The sequence below is a fragment of the Calonectris borealis genome, chromosome 4 (assembly GCF_964195595.1).
Source record: "Calonectris borealis chromosome 4, bCalBor7.hap1.2, whole genome shotgun sequence".
NCBI lineage: Eukaryota > Metazoa > Chordata > Aves > Procellariiformes > Procellariidae > Calonectris > Calonectris borealis.
Genome location: NC_134315.1, coordinates 8,648,606 through 8,671,658, shown reverse-complemented (window position 1 = coordinate 8,671,658; position 23,053 = coordinate 8,648,606). Strand labels below are relative to the sequence as shown.

Here is a 23,053-nt window from a genome sequence, read left to right as displayed (position 1 = left end):
TTTTACTGTAGACTTTAAAACCTAGCAAATGGAAGTAAACTTGTGATCCTAGCAGCATCAGTGTTCCTTCCCCAAGGCTCACGTTGCTTTGTTTAAATTTGGAAATACCTGTGTGTGGATCTTTTCCCTTTTTTATTCCGTAAGCAGTCACTGAATATGCTCGACTAACTTAAATCATAAGCCAGAATGGCTAATGCACGTCACAAATGGATCGTCGGTATGAGTTGAGGAAAGATGTTTTTGTTTACACAGTAAGGCAAAGTTATGGGAAGAGGAGTTTTTTTGAAGATAGCGTGAAGAAATTACAATTAATACTAATGTAGACTTAGAGGTTTTGAAAACTGGAAGTGAATTTGAGAGCTGTGGTGAGCCTGAAAGACTTGATGATAGAAGAAGGAAAATGAAGAAGCTGAAGTCCTGTGGTTTTGTTCTGGTTCTTCTTGAGAACTGGAAGAATGAGGTGGAGTTGAGGAAAGTACAGAGGTCCATTTGCTCTGGTAAAAATAACCAGCTAATAAAGACAGTGAGGAATGATATTGCAGCAGTTAAGGCTTACTGATGCTGAGGGAGGAGAGAGGGGAAGAAATTATGTTTAGGATAGAAAGAGGCAGCTAGTGAACCTAATGGTTTTGATTTAGATGACTGCTCACAGAATAAAGATACCTGAGCGCTTACTTTGTCAGTGATGTTTTTAGGTGTGTGGTAACGTGTCCTGCTTACAAGTTTAAGATCTGATGTTTGCTGACAGGTAGCAATTACATAACCTTTAAAAATGGGAAAAACAGAGACTATATGAAAAGTATCTGGGGGTTTGGAAAGTGGATATAGCATTTGAACTACCCACTGCCCCACTCTGCTTTTAAGAAGGGTTTAGTGATGAAACAACATGGTAGAATGTCTAAAAATGGCAAACAGTGTTAAACATACAGAACAGTATGGTAAGTACCTGCATGTTTCATATGCTGTTCTAGTACACCTGACTAAGATGTCAGTAATAGTTTAAATGAGGGAAAGCTTAAGTCTTTCCTTCTGCCTTGGATAAAAATCCTACCTAGAATCAGTTCAGTGGTAGGAAACAGCCAAATAATATCCTGATCTTTACTATGTGTGAGTCTCATCTCTCTTCTGAAGTTGTAATCAATGAAATCTCAATAGCAGTATTCTTTCATGAATAGACACATGTAATCTGAAATGCCAGGCAATAGCATTGGTCAGAGTGGTATACTTGCAGGAATGAATGGTCCAAACACGAGTCCTGTTACTATAACAGTAATTACGATGTACACAAGAATTTTTCTGACTTTTTCCTTTTTCTGCCCCAATTTTACAGAAAATCAGACATGATACACTGACAGCATTTGGAAATAAACTTTGGCAATAAGATGGAAGCATAAATCTCAAGACTTTAAACCAAAACAGAAATGGCTCATGAGTATTGAAACAAGAGACTGAAGAGCCTCCAACACTTCCGTGTGAGCAGTGGAAAAGGAACAACTACCATGGTAACACTAATAACAGAAAAGCTGCAGAACCAGAGCTTGGATGATCTGACGTGTAAAACGTACAATATTAATCTGGTAAGGATCTACCAAAATAACATGTAATAAATGTGAAATGCAAAGTAGATTAAAAGTAACTCAAAACTACATAACAAATTCGAGAACGTAGATCAACCAGAATTCAGCCATTTAAGTTAGGACTGGTTTGCAAGGTGAATGAGTGTTGTAAGGGGAAGAAGTGAAACTTCAGTGTATGGTCCTTCTTAAAGTGATGATCTCTTATTTTAATGATCTTTTTAACCTTACAGCTTCATTTTAAATAATTAGCGAAAAGCCTGTTCTCTTCACAAAATAATGTTCTAATGACTGAAAAGAATTATCAAAACTTCTCAGGGTTCCTTTTTCCCTAACAAAAAACACAAGTACTGGTATGTGGTGAAGTTTTCTTCACTTCATATTGCCAAGTGCTTGATATCTGACAACAGTATTTACTTACAAAAATCAGTGACCACCATGTAGATAACTATAAGCACTGGGCAGAAGGAGAACAGGTCATCAAATACAGTTGAACTGAAACTCAGGTTACTGACCACCAGACTATTGTTGATGCTAGTAGATCCTTGCTTTATCAGTGTGTCAGATGCCTGGTGCTCTGAAAAGCTTTGTAATATTTCCTGGGTTATTTTCTGCTGGTTTAATCTGTGGGTTGATGGTGTGGTTCAAGCATGCTATTCAGACACTAAGGAATCTATTCTCTTCACATTTCACTTGTGAAATGAGATATTATCTGTTCTAGAGTAATGCAAAATGGTCTCCTGTCAATTTTGGGTACCCATCTGAGAACCCTGAGACCATATTCTTCATGTAATGCACTAGCCTTGTTTCATGGACTTTAATTGCTATAGCACCCTTATGTAAGTCAAACTTTAGGGTACCAATGGGACACCAAAAAAAAAATTAATTTGACTAAATGTTGAAGTATTGTTCAACTGTAGTTCTGTTATTTTTTTTTTAAATAATAAATAATGCAAGCATTGAACCTGAAGCATGTTCAGTTACTTTTACAGTAAGATTCTGCCTCTGTTGTAACTTCTACTTAAATAGTTGAACTGCTTGCTTATTTGTTTCACAAGCCCAAACCAGGTAAAGCATATCCTGAATGCAGTGGAATTTGTGCGTAAGCACCTGCGAGTCTCATGTGAAGTGCTTGACCTCTTGTCTAATACTTTGTCCAGTGAGGATGTCCAATAGTAGACATTAATCAAATGGTTTTATTTTTAAAACTGTAACAGGTCCATTTAGAGTTCTTCTAATAACTTGTTTTTACTGTCTTCATCTTAAATATGTGCTATTCTTGAAAGGCAGATATAAGGTCATGGAATGTTAACTCTCTTAGAATAGAAGCGCTTACTCAGCTAGCATTTTATTTCAGCTAGCTTGATGAAGCACTTGGGATATGCAGTTTGTAGGAGAATCTGCTGTATTCTTGAACTGGCGAACTCATCACTTGTAACTAAACTCTGGGCCTAGGTGACCTGTAACCGGTAGCAGTGCTTGCCTCTAAACTTGTAGTGGCATCTTGTAATTTCTAGTTTTTGAGGCACTAAAGTTGGCATAAATGTGGAAACTGAGCTGTCCTTTTACTGATAGTCACTGTCGGTTTTTGGACCAGAGACTTGTAAGAGCAGAGAAGGATGTATTACTGCTTTTACACTGTGTGGAGTCTATACAGGAGTGTGTTGGCATGCTGTAATGTGTTGTAGCTTGGTTGTTTTTTATTCCTGTCCTTATCTGTACTTATAATAAAGCATGAAAAAGAATGAGTGGAGTGGAAAATGGCAGATGATGTCTCATCAGTGGTTTCATCCTCACCCTTCTCCTGCTCCACTCCTGCTTTAATCTATCAAGTAATTGGTTTTGTGAATGCTTTAGTTCTTGCAGAAAATGGGTTCTGAGACCAGGAACAGGTTCTGCTTGTACACAATGGCAGCTTGAAAAAGTGTGGAAATCATGAAGTGAGGTGTGGAAATGGAGAAGCAAGTGTGAATAAAAGTGTGCAACTAGGTTGCTCCCTACTAAAAAGGATTCATGGAAGCAGATGATAGCTTCTTGACTAAAACATGAACCTAAGATAATAAAAAGCACACTTTTTCCACTAGTAAAGACAACAGCTAAATTTTAATAAGGGGAAAAGACTGCTAGTGGGGGTCTTGAATCAGCTCTAGCACATTTAACCTGAACTTCTTGCCAAAAAGTCTAATGCTGTAGTTCAGCAACAGCAATTTAGAGCAATTCTGAAATGGTCTTGCCTGCACCTTTCATTACTTGTGCTGGCACAAAGTTCTGTGGGACCATGTGGTGAATTATCTTGTGAGCTGATTGAGGATTAAGACTAACCTTTCTTGCCTGGGTTAATGTTAACCCTTACCAGTTTCATGATACCTTTCACAGTGCATCTGCACAAGTGCTTGTCTTGACACAAGTAGATAAAATAGCGGGGGGGAAAGCTATTCTGTAATACAGCTCATAAATGAGGGTTATAAAAGAAAGAAAGAATAGTTCTTCCAAAGCTGTTTACCTTCCAGCTAGCCAAGCTGGGCAAAAAGACAACATGTACATAGTACGCTTTTTTGTTTGTGTAAGCTGTATGATGACCAAGTACCTTTCTTTACCTGTTGCCCGAATATGTTTTAAAATACTGGCTGTAACTTCTTTTACTGCTTTGTTAAACATCATGCTAATTTTTCAAGCTGGTGTAATTCATTTGGCCAGTGCATGCTCAGTTATGTTGTACAGTCTTGTGCTTCACCTGCCTTCAGAAAAAACCAAATGATTGGGTTTCCTGCTGTAGGAGCAGGAAGGTTGTCCCAAGCTTTCATCTCAAGTGGGCACTGTAGCTCACAAGGTAGAACAGTATCCCTGGTTGGTTGACTCTACCTCACAACAGTGAGATGTTCTGCGAGCATACTATGGCTTGCAGGAGTTGACAGCATCATTAAATCAAATATTGCTCTCTATTTCCTTGAACATAGATCTCTTGAATCTTAAGAGTCTTGAGGGTTTTTCTATATGTTCTGGCTAAGTTTGTACTTTTTTGGTATTCGTGTAGCAGCTAGTATTGGTTTGTGAAGTAACAGTGTGTGAGATGCAAGACTTCAAGGTGTAGTGTATTAAGAAGGAAATGTGAGCATCTCCAGACAAGCGTTTGTGGAAGGAAGAAGCTCAACTACAAACCCTTTCTGTGCATGTGGGTTTTCATTAATTTTAATTTTTATGAAGCTGACTTGTGTTGAAAGACTTGGAATTGGGCTGACTTCCTTGGATGGAAAGCCACTAGCCGAAAGACTTGAGGGCTGAGTCTAAGATGTGACTTGACTTAATCATTTCTTCATATTCTGAGAAAAGGTCAAATGGTTCTCCTCACTACTTCCTATCTAGTCATATTTGGAGGATATTTGGTAGAGAGATGGAGGTCTGGCATGGCCTATTCAAATGATGAAAGTCACATCTGTATGGTGGTGGTTAAACTAGTACTTGAATAATAAATGCTGGCTTTCCTGTGGCTTAGGAAGAATGCTGATAAATTGGAGGAATTCAGATATACTTGGAAGCTGGAGAAAATGCCTTCAAACTAAAGAAATTAAGTTTAAAATTATGAAGATCAAGAAGTCATTCTGAGAATGACGAGGATAGCACAGGCTGAAGTTCTTGATGTGGTAGACTGGAATGTATGGAGAATTATTTTTGTTACAGTAGGGTTTTTGCTAGCAAAGAACACTTTAAATTAGTGATGTAAAGTATAATCCATTGTCAGTCTCACTTGTGTGCCTCTTCCATTTACTCAGTTCAAGACTAGGTGTCTTTTTAAGTGAATATTAACAAAAAAACAGCTGCTAGGACTCAGGAAACCAATTTAAACCTGCAGCACTGTCCTAAATGTCATACTGTGCAATTCCTTTCTTTTTGAGAACGGTCTCTTCAAAAGAGGTTCTACTGCTGAATAAGCATTTCGAAACAGACCCACTTTCTTGCATGAAGCAAACAATTCCAACCTTAGGTGAAACTTGTAGTTTCATTGTTCTGTGTGTGTCAAAATGTGCTTTTTTTTTTCCCCTGGAAAGTTCTCGAGGCTTTTTTTTAACATCTATTCAAAAAGCAGTAGTTGGAAAATGGACATGCATGAAGTCTTGAGTTTCCTCTTCAGGAAAATGACCATGTTGAATAATTTGGCCTTATTCTAAGGAAGATTTCCTTCACACAGAGGATAGCAGACTTCCCTGTCAAGGTTCTTAGCAATTGCAGTCTCTTTTTGAGTATAACTATTAAAAAAAAGAGCTCTTCATTCGGGAAGCTTCAGGTAGATCATAGCACAAAGGGAATGAATGGGGGAGGGTAGAGCGTAGCCAACCCAGGAGAACTGATAAACTGGTTCAGTGCCCTGTTACAGTAATATCTAGTGAGACTTCTGCCATGTGCCATATAGATAAAAAGATCCTCCCTCCTATAAACAATTTACAACCTGATATAGAGTCTACTCAAGTTTGGACTTTCAAACACCATTAAAATACACTACGAGATAGCGTTTCCAAGTATCTTTAGTTTCAGTTGTAGAAAGCCAAGTGTAGATCATAAAGGAGATTTGTTACTTTTTCTCCTCTTAGTCACCCCATATTTCAGTGCCTTGAGCTTTTACTGGAAATGGTGCAGCTTACTGTCCCTTTTCTGCATATGATGTCACGTGTGACATTCTTAGTGGGGGTTTTTGGTCTCAATCTCCAAAGAACTAGCACTTTTTTGTAAATAAACAGGATTCTCTATAAACCATTGCTTAAGAGAACAAGTTATAGTTGTAATGCGTCTGCTTTCTCATAGAACTGAGTACTGACTTCACTAGAAGCTGATCAGAAATAGCTATAAGGACGGGGTTGCTGTCTGCATTGGAGAACATTGCAGTCACTCTCTGTAGTACAGATAGTCTGTGTGTATGTGATCCCACTTTTTCCATGCTGCCCTTGAAAAATGCTTTCAGTGCTTTGCAGTTGTCAAAGGTGTAACAGTTTAGTCCTACCTGATGAACAAGGCTTTTTAAGGTGGTTAAAGTGCAGGTAATTAAATACCTCAGGCATTTGTGAAGAGGACCTTGTTAAAGATGCATTTGGCTAAAGACTATTTGTAAAAACTAAATATCAAGCTAATAATTGCCACATGGGATTGTCCTTGAGGTTCTGTTCCTTCTAAGCATCTGAGGTCTTAGCCTGTGTGAATAGTCTTTTAAACATCCCTAATTATGATATGATTAAGTCATTCTCATTGCCCTTTTCCATGTGGTTCAAGATACATTAGCTTTAAGACATTTTGACATGGAATTCTGTTCCAAAAACATACTTTCCTTATCTGTTATCTGATAGTTGAATAGGTTGGTATTGCCTTTCATTTGGGGAAAGCTGGAGAGGGAGGAATTTGCTGAGAACCCTTATCTTTAAATCTCTTTAATTTGTTTGTTTCTCCTTTAGGGACAGCTGAAAGGTAACTGTTATTGTTATCTTAATGTGCTTGTGTTCTATATGACACCTTAGTAGCTGTTTAGAGTCAATAATTGATACTAGTTTTTCAAATATGTATACTATATAACTGGCAACTACAGTTATGAAAAGCAAAAGTGACTGCTCCTGCTGTCAAGTTGCAGACTTCAGATGGTTTGAATAGGGCTAATTAACTGCAAATCTGATGGAAATTCAAATTTGGAGTTCTGCTATTTACTTAAAGTAGCCTTCTTTAAAAGGAAGTTATAAATGCATCTACAGATGCAAATGTAAAGGAAAAATCAAATGGCTTGTCTCATATTGGCAGACGTTGATAAAAAATAAGATTAAAAATCTGATTGCTGTCCTATCCTTTCATCTGTTCCATTATTTTCTACCTCTAAAACAATAACACCAAGGGAATATTACTGTAGCTTAGCATTTGTATCTTATACGTGGGGCTCAAGGATATAAAGTTGTCACTAGCACTCCATGTGTTGCTATACAGCAAGAAAGAAAAGCTTTGTAGCCCAAGGATGTTTGTTTAAAAATTGGCTTTTTATCTGGAAAGGAAGTGTATGTACAATGCTATCTTCTTTGCTTATACACAAAAAACAATGTTCACATAAAGTGTGTTGCTCTCTTCTTAAAGCAATCTTCCCTCTCCATCCTGAGGTGGTGATGGGGGAATAAATAATGGCCCTTGGGCTCTGATGGAGCCGTAAGCCATTTATTTATAACTCCTTTATAGGAGGCTAGATAGCAAGCTCTATTCTTTGATTGAGAAATCTAGACCCTTTAAGAATGCCTTTATAGTAATATTTTCTAGATAAAATTAGTTAAGAAAATGGAAAACATTCAGCATAAAACTTGTCTTACTGTGCAGATGCTACTGATGAAGGTTAATTGTAATTTCTGAAGCCCTTTACACACAAACTTTGTTTTAAGCATGGCTTTTGCATTGTTTCTGTGTAGTGAACCATCACCAATAAACTGTGATTTCAAAAACTCACTCTGCAAAAGGTGATTTTTGGATAGGAAAGATTTTTTTAGTGGCTTTTGTACTTTAAGAAATAAGAAAACATTTTGCTACATTGATTCTTAAGAAAATGTAAAATACTAGTAAAGCCTGGTTTGGGCAATGGTCATTCTGGGGACCCTTAAGAGTTTGAATATTTAATTTAGGTAAAGCTATTCCTGTCTCTTAAGGTGAACTGTTTTGCTTTTTACCCTTAAGATTGAAAATGGAAACCCAATTGTCAGACTGTAATTTCCTCTCCACTGAAGTGAGAATTGGATCAAAGCTTTTTCATTACGGGTGAATTATCACTCTTAATTTTGCAGTTTATTCACATGGGGTAATGTTGCAACTCTTGAAACAGTTTGATACGTAGCAATATATCAGAAAACATTGCAAATAGTTAGATGCCAAAGGTTTTATTTAGAAAGATCCGCTGTTCAGGAATTTCTTCAAGATACCCAGCAAAACTCCATCCTTTTAAAGACGTTGTTAAATGTACATATAGGGAAACTGAAAACTGCATGCTGTTTTCTTGAGGTATATGCTGACTCTTTCATACAATTAAAACTTCTTTTTTCTGATTGATTTCAGTACTCATCTGAGAAGCTGAACAAAAATGGCAGCTTGTTCCCTTTCGAAATCAACGGTAAGTTCTTCAGAAACCTTAGCTGTGTTTTACTGAGGTAATTGGTATAGCAAGCAGCCTTTCTTTTGTAAATAAGGTGAGGGGGATGGAGCATGCTGTTGTAGAGCCTGCTGGTTTAAGCTGGTCTCTGAACAATACTGGGAATAGCTGGTTGTTAGTTTTGTACTTGTGATCTGCTTTGCATAGTAAAAGCCCTTGTAACGCTTTTTTTTTGTTCAATATCTGCTATGGTGTACAGAAGCACAGCAATGCTGTTTTTCATGCTAAACATCTCTTCAGGTTCCTCAGCCAGCAGAACGCTCTCACATCTTAACACACCTTCTTACATGCTTTGCCACATACAATATCCAGCATGATGCAAACCATAAGTTGAAGTCCAGTGCCTTCATACAAGTGTTATTTGCTTTTCCCCCCTTGTTCCCACTAGAATAAGAGTAAGTTTTATCTAGCAAAAATAAAAATGCCACTTATTGATACATAAACTTTGTACTGCTTTATTAAGGGATGGACTTGAAATTTTGCATGTTCTGTCGTGTCTTTAAGCATGGAGGATTTTTATTTGCTCAGTGGATTCCCCATAAAATGTGAATCTTGGTTTGTGCGAGGTTTCAAAGAGAAATGGTATTTTATCTTAAATACTGCTACCATGTAAACAATTAAAACACATGTGTGACTCTTGACTTCTTTTTTACAGTAAACTTTAAACCAACCTCCCAGCCCGGGAGAAAACTTCCTAAGGATTTTTAAAAATCCGGCCAGTCCAAGCTAGCAAACTGTCCTACAGTAAATGCTAGGAGTTTCAAACATTATCTGGATCTCATTGTGTTGGCTATTTTACTTGCATTGAATTATGGATGGTCCCTGCCTTGAAGAGCTTACATGCTTAAGGCAAAGCACAGTATGTGGTTGTACCCATCTGAAAGAATGGAGGAGGAAGGACAGAGGAATTCTAATAAAACATGTTGTTTGAATAGGCCAGCTGTCTGCACAGTTAAATGATTTTGAGACAATAGGGTGTTCTTTAAATAAGATCCAAATAAACAGGATAATCCATGACATACTTTGGGCATGGAACATGTACAACTATTTGGGTTTGCAACTTTTAAAGCTACTCAGCAAATCTTTTATCTGTTGATTGCTCTAAAACTTAGTTTAGACAGCCAACTATAGGAATATACAAGTATTTAATGTTTAGGCTATATCTAGTTCTTAAAATAGGCATAGGGAGAAACCTGGTATTTTAAATATTCTTTCTTTGAAGCCAGGATAAGTGAAACTTACTTGGCTAATTGGTTTAAATTAGCAAATTTTCTAACCAAGCATGAAGCACTGTTAACTGGCCAACAGTTTTGCTGCTTTTCAATTTGCAAATCCAAAGTCTGCTGTAGTTCTTATTACACTTCATTGTATAATGTGGAGGAACAGCTGTAAAATGTGCAGAATGTTCTCAAAGAAATGCTTCACAAAAGAGTGAGAGGCTTCGCTGGCAGACTGCTTTTAACCCAGCATTGCCACTTCAGATGAGAAGTTGTGGACTATGGGTTATGTCTGTATTCACAGTAAAACTTGCAGGAGGTTCTTAAGGGATAGTTACTTTATTTTATGCATTGAATTAAGATTTTTTTTTTCCCCTACACTTTGAATATGAGCAAAAAAAGGAAACAATCTACAGTCTAATTTAACTTTATCCTGTTTCTAATTTAAAGCTTTTCACACCACAGAATGTGAACGCCCATCTCTTTGAAACTTTTGTTTAGTAAGGTATTCTTAATAGAAAAGCATAACAGCCAAATGAAGGACAGCAGTCTAGGAAAAAATTACTCTGCTCTTTTATTTAAAAAAAAAAAAAAATTCCCTGGTGGCTTCTCACATTACTTCTTAATCCATTTGGGTTGTACATCAGGTGGTTCACTCTTACAGGTTTTAACTGTGGTATATGCCATGCACTAGGAAGCAGGTAAGGAAGCTGTCCCTGTTGCTCACTAAAACACAGTGCTGTAATCTTTCAGTATACAGGAAGAAGCATTAGAAGCATTAACAAGGTACATATATACTGGAATGCCTAAACTGGCTCCTGAAATACTTTGGTCTTCATGTTTTTGGAATTTTCTACCTTTTTTAAAATGAATATGTAACTATAGTGTGAAATTTTGATTAAGAGCTGGGTATTCGTGGCTTATCCTTCCAAGCTTGAGTTTGATTCATGGTTTACTAGGTTTAAAACAAATTGTCTTTTTCCTTTGCATCTTTCACCTGTATCTTTCTTTTGTTTTCAGAAGAGAGTCCTTGGAAGGCTTTAAATGGGGGTTGCCCAATCCAGACTGACACAACAAGGAATTCAGCTTACCCTTTCCCAGTGTGCCCATTCAGCACCGGCACTGCCAGTAACGGTGGTCTGCAGTGGCAGCAGGAATCTTCCAGTACATCTATGGTGTCAGGATGGATAAGTGAATTAAACCTTAACGAAAACTCGGGCCAACCCTTGGCACCACCAACGAAACGCCATTGTAGGTCCCTCTCTGAGCCAGATGAGCTGGCTCGCTGTCGGTCCCCGTGGAAGCCTGGCAATTCAAAGGTTTGGACTCCTGTGTCAAAGAGACGGTGTAATAGCGGCGGTAGCGCTACCTTGCAACGCTGCAACAGTCATGGAAGTGCAACCTTACAGAGAAGCACAAGTATCAGCCTGCCACAAAACATACTGTCACTAAATAACGTCTTCACTATCACCAGCTTCAACACATCACCAGTACCCAGACCTTCCTCTGCCAGCAGCGGGTTTGTGGACAGTAGCGAGGGCAGCACAAGCTCGAGTACCCGCTGGAATTCTGGAGGCCCTTGTGACTTTAACCCAAGGCGCCGCCTCTCCCTCTCCCAGGAGCACATCACCGAGACGGGAAATCTCTTGCCTTCAGCCAACAGCACTCCCACCTCCACACCCGAGCTCAGCCGGCGTCAGGGCTTGTTGAGATGCCGCTCTCAGCCTTGCGTTCTGAATGAAAAGAAAAGCCGGCTAAAGCGCAGACGGGAGGAGGATGTACGATGGAACAGACCATCGTTAGACTTTTTTAAAATGACACGGGTGAGATTTTACTTTCCTCAGTGTGTGAAGGAACTCTTGCAGAAAGGCTATTTCTAGATAAACTGAACTAATTTGTAGTTGTTACAGATTTGCTTGTGTTCTTGTACTGATATATATCACCTTCAGCAGTATAGCAGGCTTCTTACACTTGCCCGTGTTATACCCCATAGCAACTTACTTACTTTTTGCTTCCAAAGTCCAGTTCTTGAAGTCCACTCTACTTGATATAGAGTACAAAGAGCTATGAAAAGATGCTTGAAACAGAGGCCAAAGAAAAACGGCTTGTTTTTTAAAATGCAAGGAAGCCATGGGGAAGAGGGAGTAGACAGGGTAGTAAAAAAGTTACGCCACTGTGTTCCCAGAGAACAGCGTGCAACGATTTTTAAGTTGTCTTGGTGCAAATCTGTTTGGTTAAGCCTCCCCTTACAGTTTGAGTAATTCAGTAAAGCCAAATAAGAGCAAGCAAACCCCTATATAATTGAATTAACTAAAGAAACTGCCAATAAGCAGTCAGAAATAGAAAGAGTGTTCTAATACATGAACTGCAGATGCTCCAACTCAATGGAGAGGTATTTTACCCTAGTTATTCAGAATTCTACTTCCCCTCTCATGTGAGAGTGAAGGTGCTGATTTAAAAACTAGTAAACTTCAGTTCATGCCTATACTTTGCATGTAATACAAATGCATGTAACAGCTCATTTTTCAAAGCTTCTATGTCCACAGAGGCAACTGCTACTGTTTAAAACGGAAGATGCTCATTTAGTTTCTGTAGATGTAAAATTGAGTCTTATGTTATGGTCAGAGAATACTTTGTGCTTGTGAGAATATAGCCCTCCTGCCTTCAGTAGATACCAGACTCAGGAGGTTTGTGTGAGTAGATCTGCTAAGAGTAGTGGGGAGGAGGCAGTTTGCAGAAGTAGTAACTTGGTATTAGTAGGCTTTACACAGAAATGCGTACGGAAAAATACTAGTAAGATACTGGAACTGAACTGCCTACTGTGGGATATTCACCAAGTTAACTAGTTTATGTCCACTTTGCTTAGCTAAACGTCTGTATGATGTCATCTATCCTTCTCTTATACCTTTGTGAGACAACTTACTCATAGCTTAAAGGATTTTCTTCTTTAAAAATATGGCTTTTTTTTTATGAAGCTGTGGGGTAGGTAATTGGTTGGCAAGCCATACAGAATGGTCTGTTTGCTTATGGACAAGGTTGGTAACCAGTTCTGTTCTAGAGATGGCTAGACACTGTTCTGAGTTTTGGTTAAAGATGCAAGTTTACTAGTTAGCTAATCAGATCTTACCTGTTTCTCTGTGTTAATCACTGTTGAGATTAGTTTGCTAATCTAGTCCAGAAATATTGGTGGATTTGCCTTGCAACTGCCCGTGTGGTCTAATGCAGGTGTTTCTTTATTTAAACTGAATGTAAAATTTAAAACCTGCTCCTTTTTTTGGCTAGACTTGCTGTTTGCATTCTTCAAGCTCTAGAGGCGAGATGCAGTATTTCAGACTGGCAGAATAGTTTCAGTTGCTCAAATGTTATACTTTCTAAATAATCCATATAATAGTGTGTATGGAGAAAACCTGATATAGCACATGTCTATAGAAAGTTTTTGGCTCTTTAGATTTGCTGCTGAATTGAAGAGTACATGAGACTAATACTCGGCCAGTCTTGACCACTTTTTCCTGTAAGACCTATTTTGAAATGATGTTTTCACGATAAGCTGAGTAGTTTATGCAACAAAGTTCATTCTACAGTGTCAAGGCCTGATGGGGGTTTTTTCCAGCTGTTTCAGTAAAATCTTCCTATAAAGATACTACTGTGTATTTAATCAAAGGCACAAAGTATAATTTGGAAATACATGTTTCCAAACATGCTAAATCTTAATGAAAACATCTGTTTAAAAACTAGGCAAGTACTGAAAACATTTGAAGTAAAAATTGAATTAAGTTTTCAAGAAATGTTGGGGTTTTAATGTGACAGCTTGCTTACCCATTACATTGTTAGAAGTCTTATATTTCTTCATAGCCTACCTTCTCCCCATGCCCCAAATCCTGGCAGATGTATATGCTTTGAAACTTATATTGTGGTCTTGAACATTTCTCTAAACTTAAACAAAATTACTGCTGTGCAAAATATTATAAGCTAATACTACAGAAGACTTGTTTTGAAGTGTCATACAAAGAGATGTGGATGTGTCCTATATCTGCATATAGCTCAGTGAAGATCAGGACTACGATAAGGGGAAGTTCAGTAAGACCTCTTTCATGTATCTTGATGGCTCCTTATTGTTTCCAGAAATACTTTTTCTGTGATTTCAAATTCACTTCTAAGTCAGTTTATGAAAAGACCTATGTCGAAAACAAGTGCTTTTAAGGATTTTTGTTTTAAGCTTTACTGCAAATATTTTGATGTCCTCAAATCTTCCTAAAAAGCTAAACTTATCAAATAGTTGCTCAAAGGCAGGTCAGCAATGAGATAATTAGTATTGCTTGTGGAGAACTTAAGTCACAGTTGACCCATGTTATGATAAATCTGAAAGTGCTGGGAAGGGAGAGTTCTTACTTTATATTGCAGTGGTGTATTGGAGCTGCAGCTGCCTGAAGAGGGGAGATTTGGGTCTGCAGCCATTTCTGCTAATGCTCTGGAGTCCTGAGAGGTCGGCATTGAAACACCTGCCAAAGCTAGGAATTCTCTCAAATCAGTATTTATCAGAACTAAATGATTTATTTACTTTAACCTGAAGCAACTGCTGTTGTATTTGAATGAAGATCTTGAATAGCTGTGATTGGGTGAAGCTTTAGAGGAAGAAGGGGATGAAAGGTGGTTTTGGTTTGGGGTTTTTTTTTTGCGCTAGTGAACTAGTTTTTGCTAGCTGAGTTCTGGAAAACGTACGTGGTTGCTGCTTCAGTCCTTACTAATTTGCTAAATATAAGTGCTAGAAGATCAAAAGTCTAATTCTGAAAGCAAAGTTCCCATTGTCATTGCTTTTTAAGGTTAGAGTTCATAGGTGAGTAAATTCAGATTATTAATCTATCTTTATAATCTCTCCTTAGTTCCTGTACTTGTTCATGGCTTGCTCCTTCCACTGTTGCCTCTTTAATATTCTAATTTGTGCTTTATTTGAAAGAAGGAAGGAAATCGGGCAGCTCTTAATACCATAAACTGCTTCTTTTTATATACTTTGATTTTATTTTCTTCTTCCACAGACCTTCACACTTTACTTCACTGTACTCTGTGTTAGATTTTATGCCCTCTTGGAAAAGAATATGCTGTATCTTCAGTTCTCACGGAAAACACTACATTAATATTCAGTAAAATGAGTAACTCACATATGTAGAAATAGATTTAAATGATCAGGCAGACTGCTGTACACCACTGTTTAGCTCTGAGTGCTAAATTCTAGAAGGATCTTTTTCTGGACTTGATTTTTCTGGACTTGAAGCTGAAAATACAAACTTGTGAAACTTCAGACCTTCTAGAACATGAAGACAGCTGTAAAAACAGTGGAAAAGACTGTAAAAAAGATAACAAAACATGATAGCTGTTCTCAGCCCCTAAGGACTCAATATTACTTTCTCTATTCAGTTATGTATGCAAGAATAGCTGTATGGGTTGTAGAACAGCAGAACACGGTATCTATGCCTACTTAGTATTTGTTCATGATCGCCCAAATAAGAAGCTGACTCCAGTGAGGAGTGTCCCATCTTCCTTCCCTGCAGCGGGAATCTGATCGCCCTGGTATTTCAAGATGACTGTGTATGGCAAAGAGCCTCTTTGGACTCGTGCTCTTCTGCAGCTAGTAAGCTCTATCACAGAGGCAGCCACAGAGTACGTAAAGGTGGCATTTAGACTGGTAATGGCAATAGGAGGTTAGAAATGTTTCTTTACTGAAAAGAAGAGTTCTTCCACCCCAGAAAACTGCTGAGCTTTTTTAAATGTTCTGCTTCATGAATTACCTCAGTCGATCCTGAGGTGTGACAAGTAAAGAACAGTCAAGAGGTTGCACATGTTTTTCAGTGTGTAAGCAAGTTTTATTGTGACAGTAAGATTTAATTCTGTTTCAGATCAAACAACGCACTGTAGTTTAAAGTCTTTCTGGTGTTTAACATTCTTGTGCTACTCCTCCCCCAGTGCTGTGGCATGGAGTTGCCAAAAAATAAAAATATCTTTGTATCATGCTTAAAAAAAAAAGACCCAAACTTCTCTAATATGTTCTCTGAAGTGATCTTTGGTCTGTTTAAATTGATGAAGTCAGCTATTTTGTGTTAACTAAGTAAGGAGTAGTTTCAATTATTCAGTGCTATGGCATCTCATGCATTAGCTTTAGACTAGATAAGACAACGCAATTAAAAGTTTTAAGGGTCTGTAGGCAGTGAAGGAACTCAGGGACTGAAGTTGTGATTTCATAGCACAGGGTGCTTCTGCTTCCTTAGAAATGCTTTGAAGTCACATGGATTTTCTTGGTACTGAGAGAGATCCGAAGTGCCACACCAGGTCAGGCCAAACCCTGTGTCGCCTGGCACCCTGCCTGGCAGAGGCACGCAGGAACAATGAACGTGCAACGGGATACTTCCTCCAGCCCGATGGCCTGGCTTCTGCCAGGGTGCATCAGTGGTTCGAAGTCTGGTAACTACTGATAGATCTATTTTCTGTTGGTAATCTGGTTTATAACCCTTTGTCTTGGACCTCCACAATATTCCACAACAGTTTTGTAATTTGTGTAAATTCTGTTCATCACCTTTTCCAAACACCTGAATGCTTGATTTATTTTCTTCCTTGGAGTTTAAGGTCTTGAATCAGCAAAACACTTGAATCAGGATCAAACTTTGATCCTTAAAGTAAATTGAGCTTAAATTGTGTGTGCTTTATGATTATTGACTCTATGCTTCAGGTCACAGTGACGTAGTGGTTTTGAGGATCTATATAGCAAGGAGGGCTTCTCACAGAAGATAACATCTGACTCATAAAGACTTGTCAACTCTGGCCAAAACAGCAAGACTAGTATCACCTAGGTATGAGGATAAGCAGAGGGACCAGTTCATAGGGATTTCCACAGCAGTTTAAAAACATACACAAAGTAGGGATGAATGGTGGGGGTGGATATGTTTCCCTGAAGGGTGTGATGAGGAGGCAGTATTTTATGAAGGGTAGAACACATAAGGAGCTCTGCAACTGAACTTGGATCAGATGACCACAACTTTTCCTGCAGAGGCTTTCTTAGTAACTCCTGATCTCTCGTGTGGAATCTCTGCATCCACTTACTTGAACTTGACTTTGTGTGGGCCAGTTTGCAGAAGCCAATGTGAATAGATACAAGGGTGAGATGTGATACTAATTATTTTATTTAAGTATCTAAACCAGGGTAACAAACTTGTGGTTGCTCTCTGAGAACTATTAGGCATTCATTTTGTTTTGCTGCTCTTTGAGGTCACTGTAATAATAATAATAATAATCAGTATGTGGACACGTAAATGAATTAGCCATACTGTGGCCTCACTAAGTTTAAGCAAAATAAGCTCTGAAGTCTTCCCCTTGATTCTTTGAATTCTTGTCGTCTAGAAAATTTCCAGGTATGCCCTGTTAGGTATAGTTACAGTAGATTTGTTCACTTTGATTATGCTACAACAAAGTGGATTAATGTTCCCAAGCTGCACAAGCAGTGTCACTGCTATAGTAGAACTTAAGCACGGACATAGAAAAGACAGTACCATACATGAATAGCGTAGTGAAGTAGGTGCTCGCTTGTATTATAACAGCTTTCTCCCAGGCTGCTGTTTTAGCATGTGCAAGATAAAGAAGTGCTATCAAGAGTCCCTTACAATGCTAGCAGGGTAACCTGTCAGTCAAACCTGGACTGGCTGAAGTAGGTTAAGTAGTGGCTCATGAAGTTCATTCAGATTGTGTTCTCTAAATAGTAAGCATGTTGCTTTAAATAGTTTGAGATGCTTATGTAAAGCTTGTCTCTTATAGCCGCCTGTCAAAATGGGAACAAACAGATTATTTGGGGTAGATGTATTTTCTGCTTGTGGATACAGTTAAGTCAGCAAAGGCTGTTCTCTGCCTAGCACATTACACTTGTGTACTGTGACTGGGGAAGATATTTAATACAATTACAAGCCTTAATCACTTAGGTTCTTGTGGTACTCTTGCAAGAAGATGTAGTATGGCATCTCTTGGTCAGAATATAGATCTGATTTTTTTTTTCTACCTGTGGATGACACTTTGCAATTCAGTGATGTATTGCTGTGCACTGCTGCTTCTCAGATAAAATAGATGGTAGATGTCCTTGCACTGTATGGGGGTATCTTCTGCTTCAGGGTGCCCTTGGCTTTTGGAGTATGGTTTGTGGAAAATACAGTACAGATGAGCTGTATGTAGTGAAGAATTGGACTGGGGTTGATTGGGATCAATAAAATGGTAGCAAAGGTAAATGCACAACATTAATTAATTTACTAGTGGTTTCCCTTTGTATAAGATTAAGGACCAAAAAGAACAGCTGTGAATGAAGCAGTTGAGCCAGGGATAGAATTTTGGTTCTTGTTTGAAAATTTAATACCTATTCCTAGGGGAGCCTTTAACTTCATATTTGAAAAATAAAGCTAAAAGATAACATGATTTGTATTTCAAAAGGCATGAAGTAATTTAAGCTCAGTGGTCAATGATCTTGTTCAGAGGAAGGGAGCTGGGTATCAAAATTGTCCGGCTAAGTAAATCAGTAGTTTAAATCCACTTTGTGTAATTCTAGGTATAAATTTAATTCATAGTTGAAAAGAAATGGTCACGGTGGACCTCAAGGAAAATGTTGCCTCTGTTCGCCTATACAATGTACCCTACATGCAAGAGGCCAAATAATTCAGGATTTCCAAAGTGTAAGTATTTTTTCTTTATGGGCAACCTTACGACTTGGAGGACAAATGTCTGAACAGAAATGGATACAGTAGGGTACTTGTAGGTTTTCTAAGCTTCAGCAGAGCAAAAATAAACTACTGCTATGCCTGCAGGATTTTCAGTAATGAAATGCAAGTCAACCTCGATCAGCTAGAGGTTGGTCAGGCTATTATATCTTTTCATTGCAAATTAGTTTAGAAGCTAGAGAATTGCTAAGATTGGGGAGAACCTCTCTTTGGAGAGGAACAGGTATGTTGGAACAGTTTCTTGAGGTGCCTACTCTCCTGTGGTATTTATGAAAGGGAGACACTTTTTGAGCAAACTTCAGTGATGGCCAGTGGCAGTCCCAGCACCACTGTCATGGGTGAAACAGCACCGATGTTCTTGAACTCTTTGTACCTGTCTCTGGCTAACAGATGTCTGGTAACCTTCCAAGTGTTTTGACTTGGGTTGATGTTAAATTGGCTTCTTCGAAGTTGAGCAATATGCATCTACTATGTAGTGTGATTATGCCTCCCATATCCTCAAATTAAATGAAAAAATAATGTACAGCAGTTTGAGTTGAAGTTTGTGTGGGTGACTGTTTACATTTGGCTTACTATCAATCTGTAAAAACCAATTGTGGAAATTATGGGTGAGGAAAGATGTTTTAAATCACCCTAATTCTCTGTTGATGCATGATTACTTCCCACAATATATATTTTTCTAGTATTTGGTCCACTGTAGCCTTTTAAATGCCTCCAGGGATGTGGTTTCCTTAGCAGATAAAGAGCCTTTTGTGGGAAGCAAAGGCAGTTTCGCTTAGGCTATAAAACTCATTCAGACTCACTTAAGATAGTGGTATGTATTTTTGGATCTCTTTCCTACTGTCATGATAACAGATAATATTTTATGGAAATAAAACTTTAATTTAAGCTTCCTGGTCCTCTGGTTAATGAAAACATATGAGCTCTCTTACTTTCAATTTGAAAGCAACTTCTGCAGGAGTAAGAGGAGGGACAGCAGGTATTAAGTATGGTGTCTAGAGAGTAGGAGTCTGTGTCCAGTTCTTTCTTTCTGTTTTGTGAAAATGTTAGGAATGATTGTGCTTTTTGCCTGGAATATTTTTTCATAAGAGTTAAAGGAATTGCACATGAGCAGTAGTTTTTGCTGTAAGAAATAAGTCAAGGACTTATGGCTTCTTGCAGGGCTTTCTGAGGACCAGCTAAAGTGTTCAGCTAGATCTCCATTTCTAGTCAAACACTTAGATTATTCTTTTCACTAATAGTTATGTTTCTTAATAATTCAAAGTTCCTCAAAGTACTCCAGTAAAATAGGTTAATCAAAATGAATATCTTGTAGAAAGTGATGAACCTTTTTCAGGCATCGTAAGTTTTATTTACTCTCCTTTGAAGTTTTACACAGGTGCTGCTTCCTATCTTGAAGTTCTTATGTTAAAAAAAAAATCAACTGCTGTTTTCAAAACTTAAAAAAGCCAAAAAAATTACGTCTTAATCTATATTGCATCAGAACAAAAAGCCTGTATTCCTGTAATCCGCAGTGAAGATGTACATAACTAGTAAGTGGACTTAAACTCCAAACATAGTTTAAAAAAAACCCAAACCAATACAGCTTCATTCTGTTATAAATCAATAGGGGGGAGCTTATACAGGAAGGTGTTTAGTTCAAATGGTGTTTTCCTTCTCAAACAAGATTCCCTGAGTGGAATGAGCAGTAACTTGACACAGAAAAGCCGGTGCTGATTTCTGACTTGAGGAGAGCAAGCCATTCCCTCTGCTAGCTCTGTGCTTCCACCTGCGGTGTGATATGTTGGGTCTGTTGAACCAACCAATTTGTTCATTTGAATTCATGTAGCTTAAAAATACCTGTACTTCTTAGCATTCTTCTAAACTTCTTAATCCTGTGTAGTGTCTAGTGCTTGTCTCTTGCTGTGTCCATTGTTTGGGCAGGAACTTGTTTAAATAGCAATAGTATTTTCAGGGAGTTATTAAACTAATTTTATAAAGTATGCATTTGTGGCGTAAGTAGTTCAGTTAAGTTTAAAGACAGATTTTTAACCTTGTTAGAAATCTGTATTTTCCTCTGGGCTTTATGTTACTATCTGACTATCAGTTATGAGTTTGGATTTTGTCATTTCAGGCACAGTTGTATGGCTCTTTCATCCTTCTAAACCTAAATAGATGAACTGCACATCTGTTGTGTGAAAGTAACGTAGGAAGTCTCTAAATTTTTCTATTTCAGGAGTGACTTTGTTAACATCAGTTGAAAGGCCTATCTATAATTACATTATTATCAACACTGTGGTGTTTGAAAACGGATGTTTGTTTTCTATGAGCAAAATGTTACCCCATCCCTTCCCAGATGGTTTTTAATATGAAGTGCTTGAAAAGTCTTGAGTTACTTTTTTTTTTTTTAAATCTGGGTATTATGCTTAATAACTAACAAAGCAAGATAACAACACTAAGTTTTTAACTACTTTTAATAAGTTTAGGCACTGTACCAGGCGAAGTAAGAATTACTCTTGTACAAAGAGCTAAGTCTTTCGCCAAAATGTGCATAGCAGCATTGCTTAGAGAGAACCTTTGTGCCATGAGTAACTAACGGGCAGGTTGGGAAGCAGACGTTGGGAGCTCTTACTGTTGATGGGGAGCTGCAGAGACTTAAGCGTGGGTTTTAGTTTAGTGTGCTGTGATGAATTCTTGAAGTGAGAAGAGGCTAGGTTCCTAAAACGAAGAAAGATATTAGATGATACCATTCTTCCAGGAGGAGGTAAACATTGTGTAAACCTTTCCAAAATTTGGCTATAAGAAAGGTCAGGTTACAACTTAATTTGACAATTAATCTCATAAGGCTTAGGATACCAGATGGTACTACAGTGTGTAGCTACTGAACTGACTTGTCCGAACTTCTCATGTAAAACTTGTGGGTTTTATTCAAGTGCATATAAGTAACATGTAACTCTGCTCAAAATGGGGAAGAAATGCTGTGGGTTTAATTGTCAGAGACACTGTCCTGTGGAATTAACTTTCCTTTTGAACAGTCTGTTTAAACCTTTGTGCTTGCAATACACGTAGTTGATTGTGTAAGCTGTAAGGGTTTCCTGGCAGAACAATGCTAACTTAAGAGTGCAATTATTACAAAAGCAAGATGTAGGAGACTTTGTTTAGTGGCAGACTGGGTTGATGAGTTTGGATCCTCTTTGCTTGATGATACATGTCGAGTCTAACAAATTAAACTGGGAAGGATGCCTGTTTTTCAAGGTTTTCAGTGTTTCTATTTTTCCTTTAAAAAAATACCCAGTTTTTCACAAAGTAAAAACATCTCTGATAATAACTAATGTTCGTTATATCAACTTCTTGAACTTTACAGTTCAGGTAGTCATGCAGTTCAATACAGCTGAAAAGTGCATGCTTAAATACAAAATTTGATGTTAAAACTGCACTTCTTGTCAACTTCCTCCAAATTTGTTTTGAATCTGGGATATAATTGAGATTGAGACTCCCCCCTGCCCTGTTCAACAAAGTGCTTATTGGGAACTTGAATTCATTTTTTCCAAAAAGTTATATAGAGGAAAAACTGTTAAACTGTGTTTTTTCCTTGTTCTGAATTACAGGTCCTCCTTCATCACTTGCTGTTATGTAGATGAAGGTGTGTTAACTTCATTCTTTTTCAGATCCATCTTGTGTAATTTTAAGTTTGGGTTCTCCAAACATTTGAATTTTTATGTTGGCATTTTAATGATGTTCTTAAGCAAGTGCCAGTGTGCATGGCATTATTTTCTATATTCTCTCTCTATATATTATATTCTCTAATGCTCTGCTTTCCTGTGATCATCCTGTAGCATGTTAGTGTTGTGCAGTCATTTAGTCTGCTCTGGAATTACGGGAGTTTGGCGATAGAAACCACTTTTAGTGCTTGCTTTTCCCCTTCCTCACTCCCCTCCCCTTGCCACCCCTGTGGTTTGAGTTTTGTATGAGGAGGACTCAGAGGAAGGGAAGCTGAATTCCTTTTCCTTGTTTTCCTCCTTCAAATACAATGGTGATTACAATGCCTGTACAAAATGAGCATTATATTTTGGTAATGTTTTGTCTCAAAGCAAGTGAGTCATCTTCCGACTGTCAAGCTTCAGCATATGACAGTCTTTAGAACTTTCCATATGAGGAAGCAATAACAGATTTATGGGATGGCTAATGAGTAATAGATAATTAGTGTCCTGCTCCTGCTAAGCTTCAGTGTCTGACAGGTATTTGGCCTTTGTGGGGTGGTGTAGAGAAACATTTTCTACCCAGTTGGTAATTTGACCTAATATATGAAGACTTAAATGCCAACTTTTTATATCGTGGTACAAAAGCAATGTGAATTGCTCTCACGGGGTTACCTGTTGAGGTTTTTTT

At 38.0% G+C, this 23,053-nt stretch overlaps 1 protein-coding gene across 5 annotated transcripts in view; it reads left to right on the top strand.

The window, feature by feature from the left end:
• FAM53A (family with sequence similarity 53 member A) overlaps positions 1-23,053 on the top strand; it is a 72,847-nt gene that overhangs the window by 21,094 nt on the left and 28,700 nt on the right. For 4 of the 5 annotated variants that reach the window (XM_075148528.1, XM_075148530.1, XM_075148531.1 and 1 more), the window contains exons 2-4: positions 1,331-1,577; positions 8,634-8,688; positions 10,965-11,767. In XM_075148528.1, coding sequence (XP_075004629.1) covers positions 1,500-1,577; positions 8,634-8,688; positions 10,965-11,767 — 936 coding nt within the window. In that variant the 5' untranslated portion in view covers positions 1,331-1,499. The remainder of the gene's footprint in view (positions 1-1,330; positions 1,578-8,633; positions 8,689-10,964; positions 11,768-23,053) is intronic. The other variant, XM_075148533.1, reaches the window with a different exon arrangement.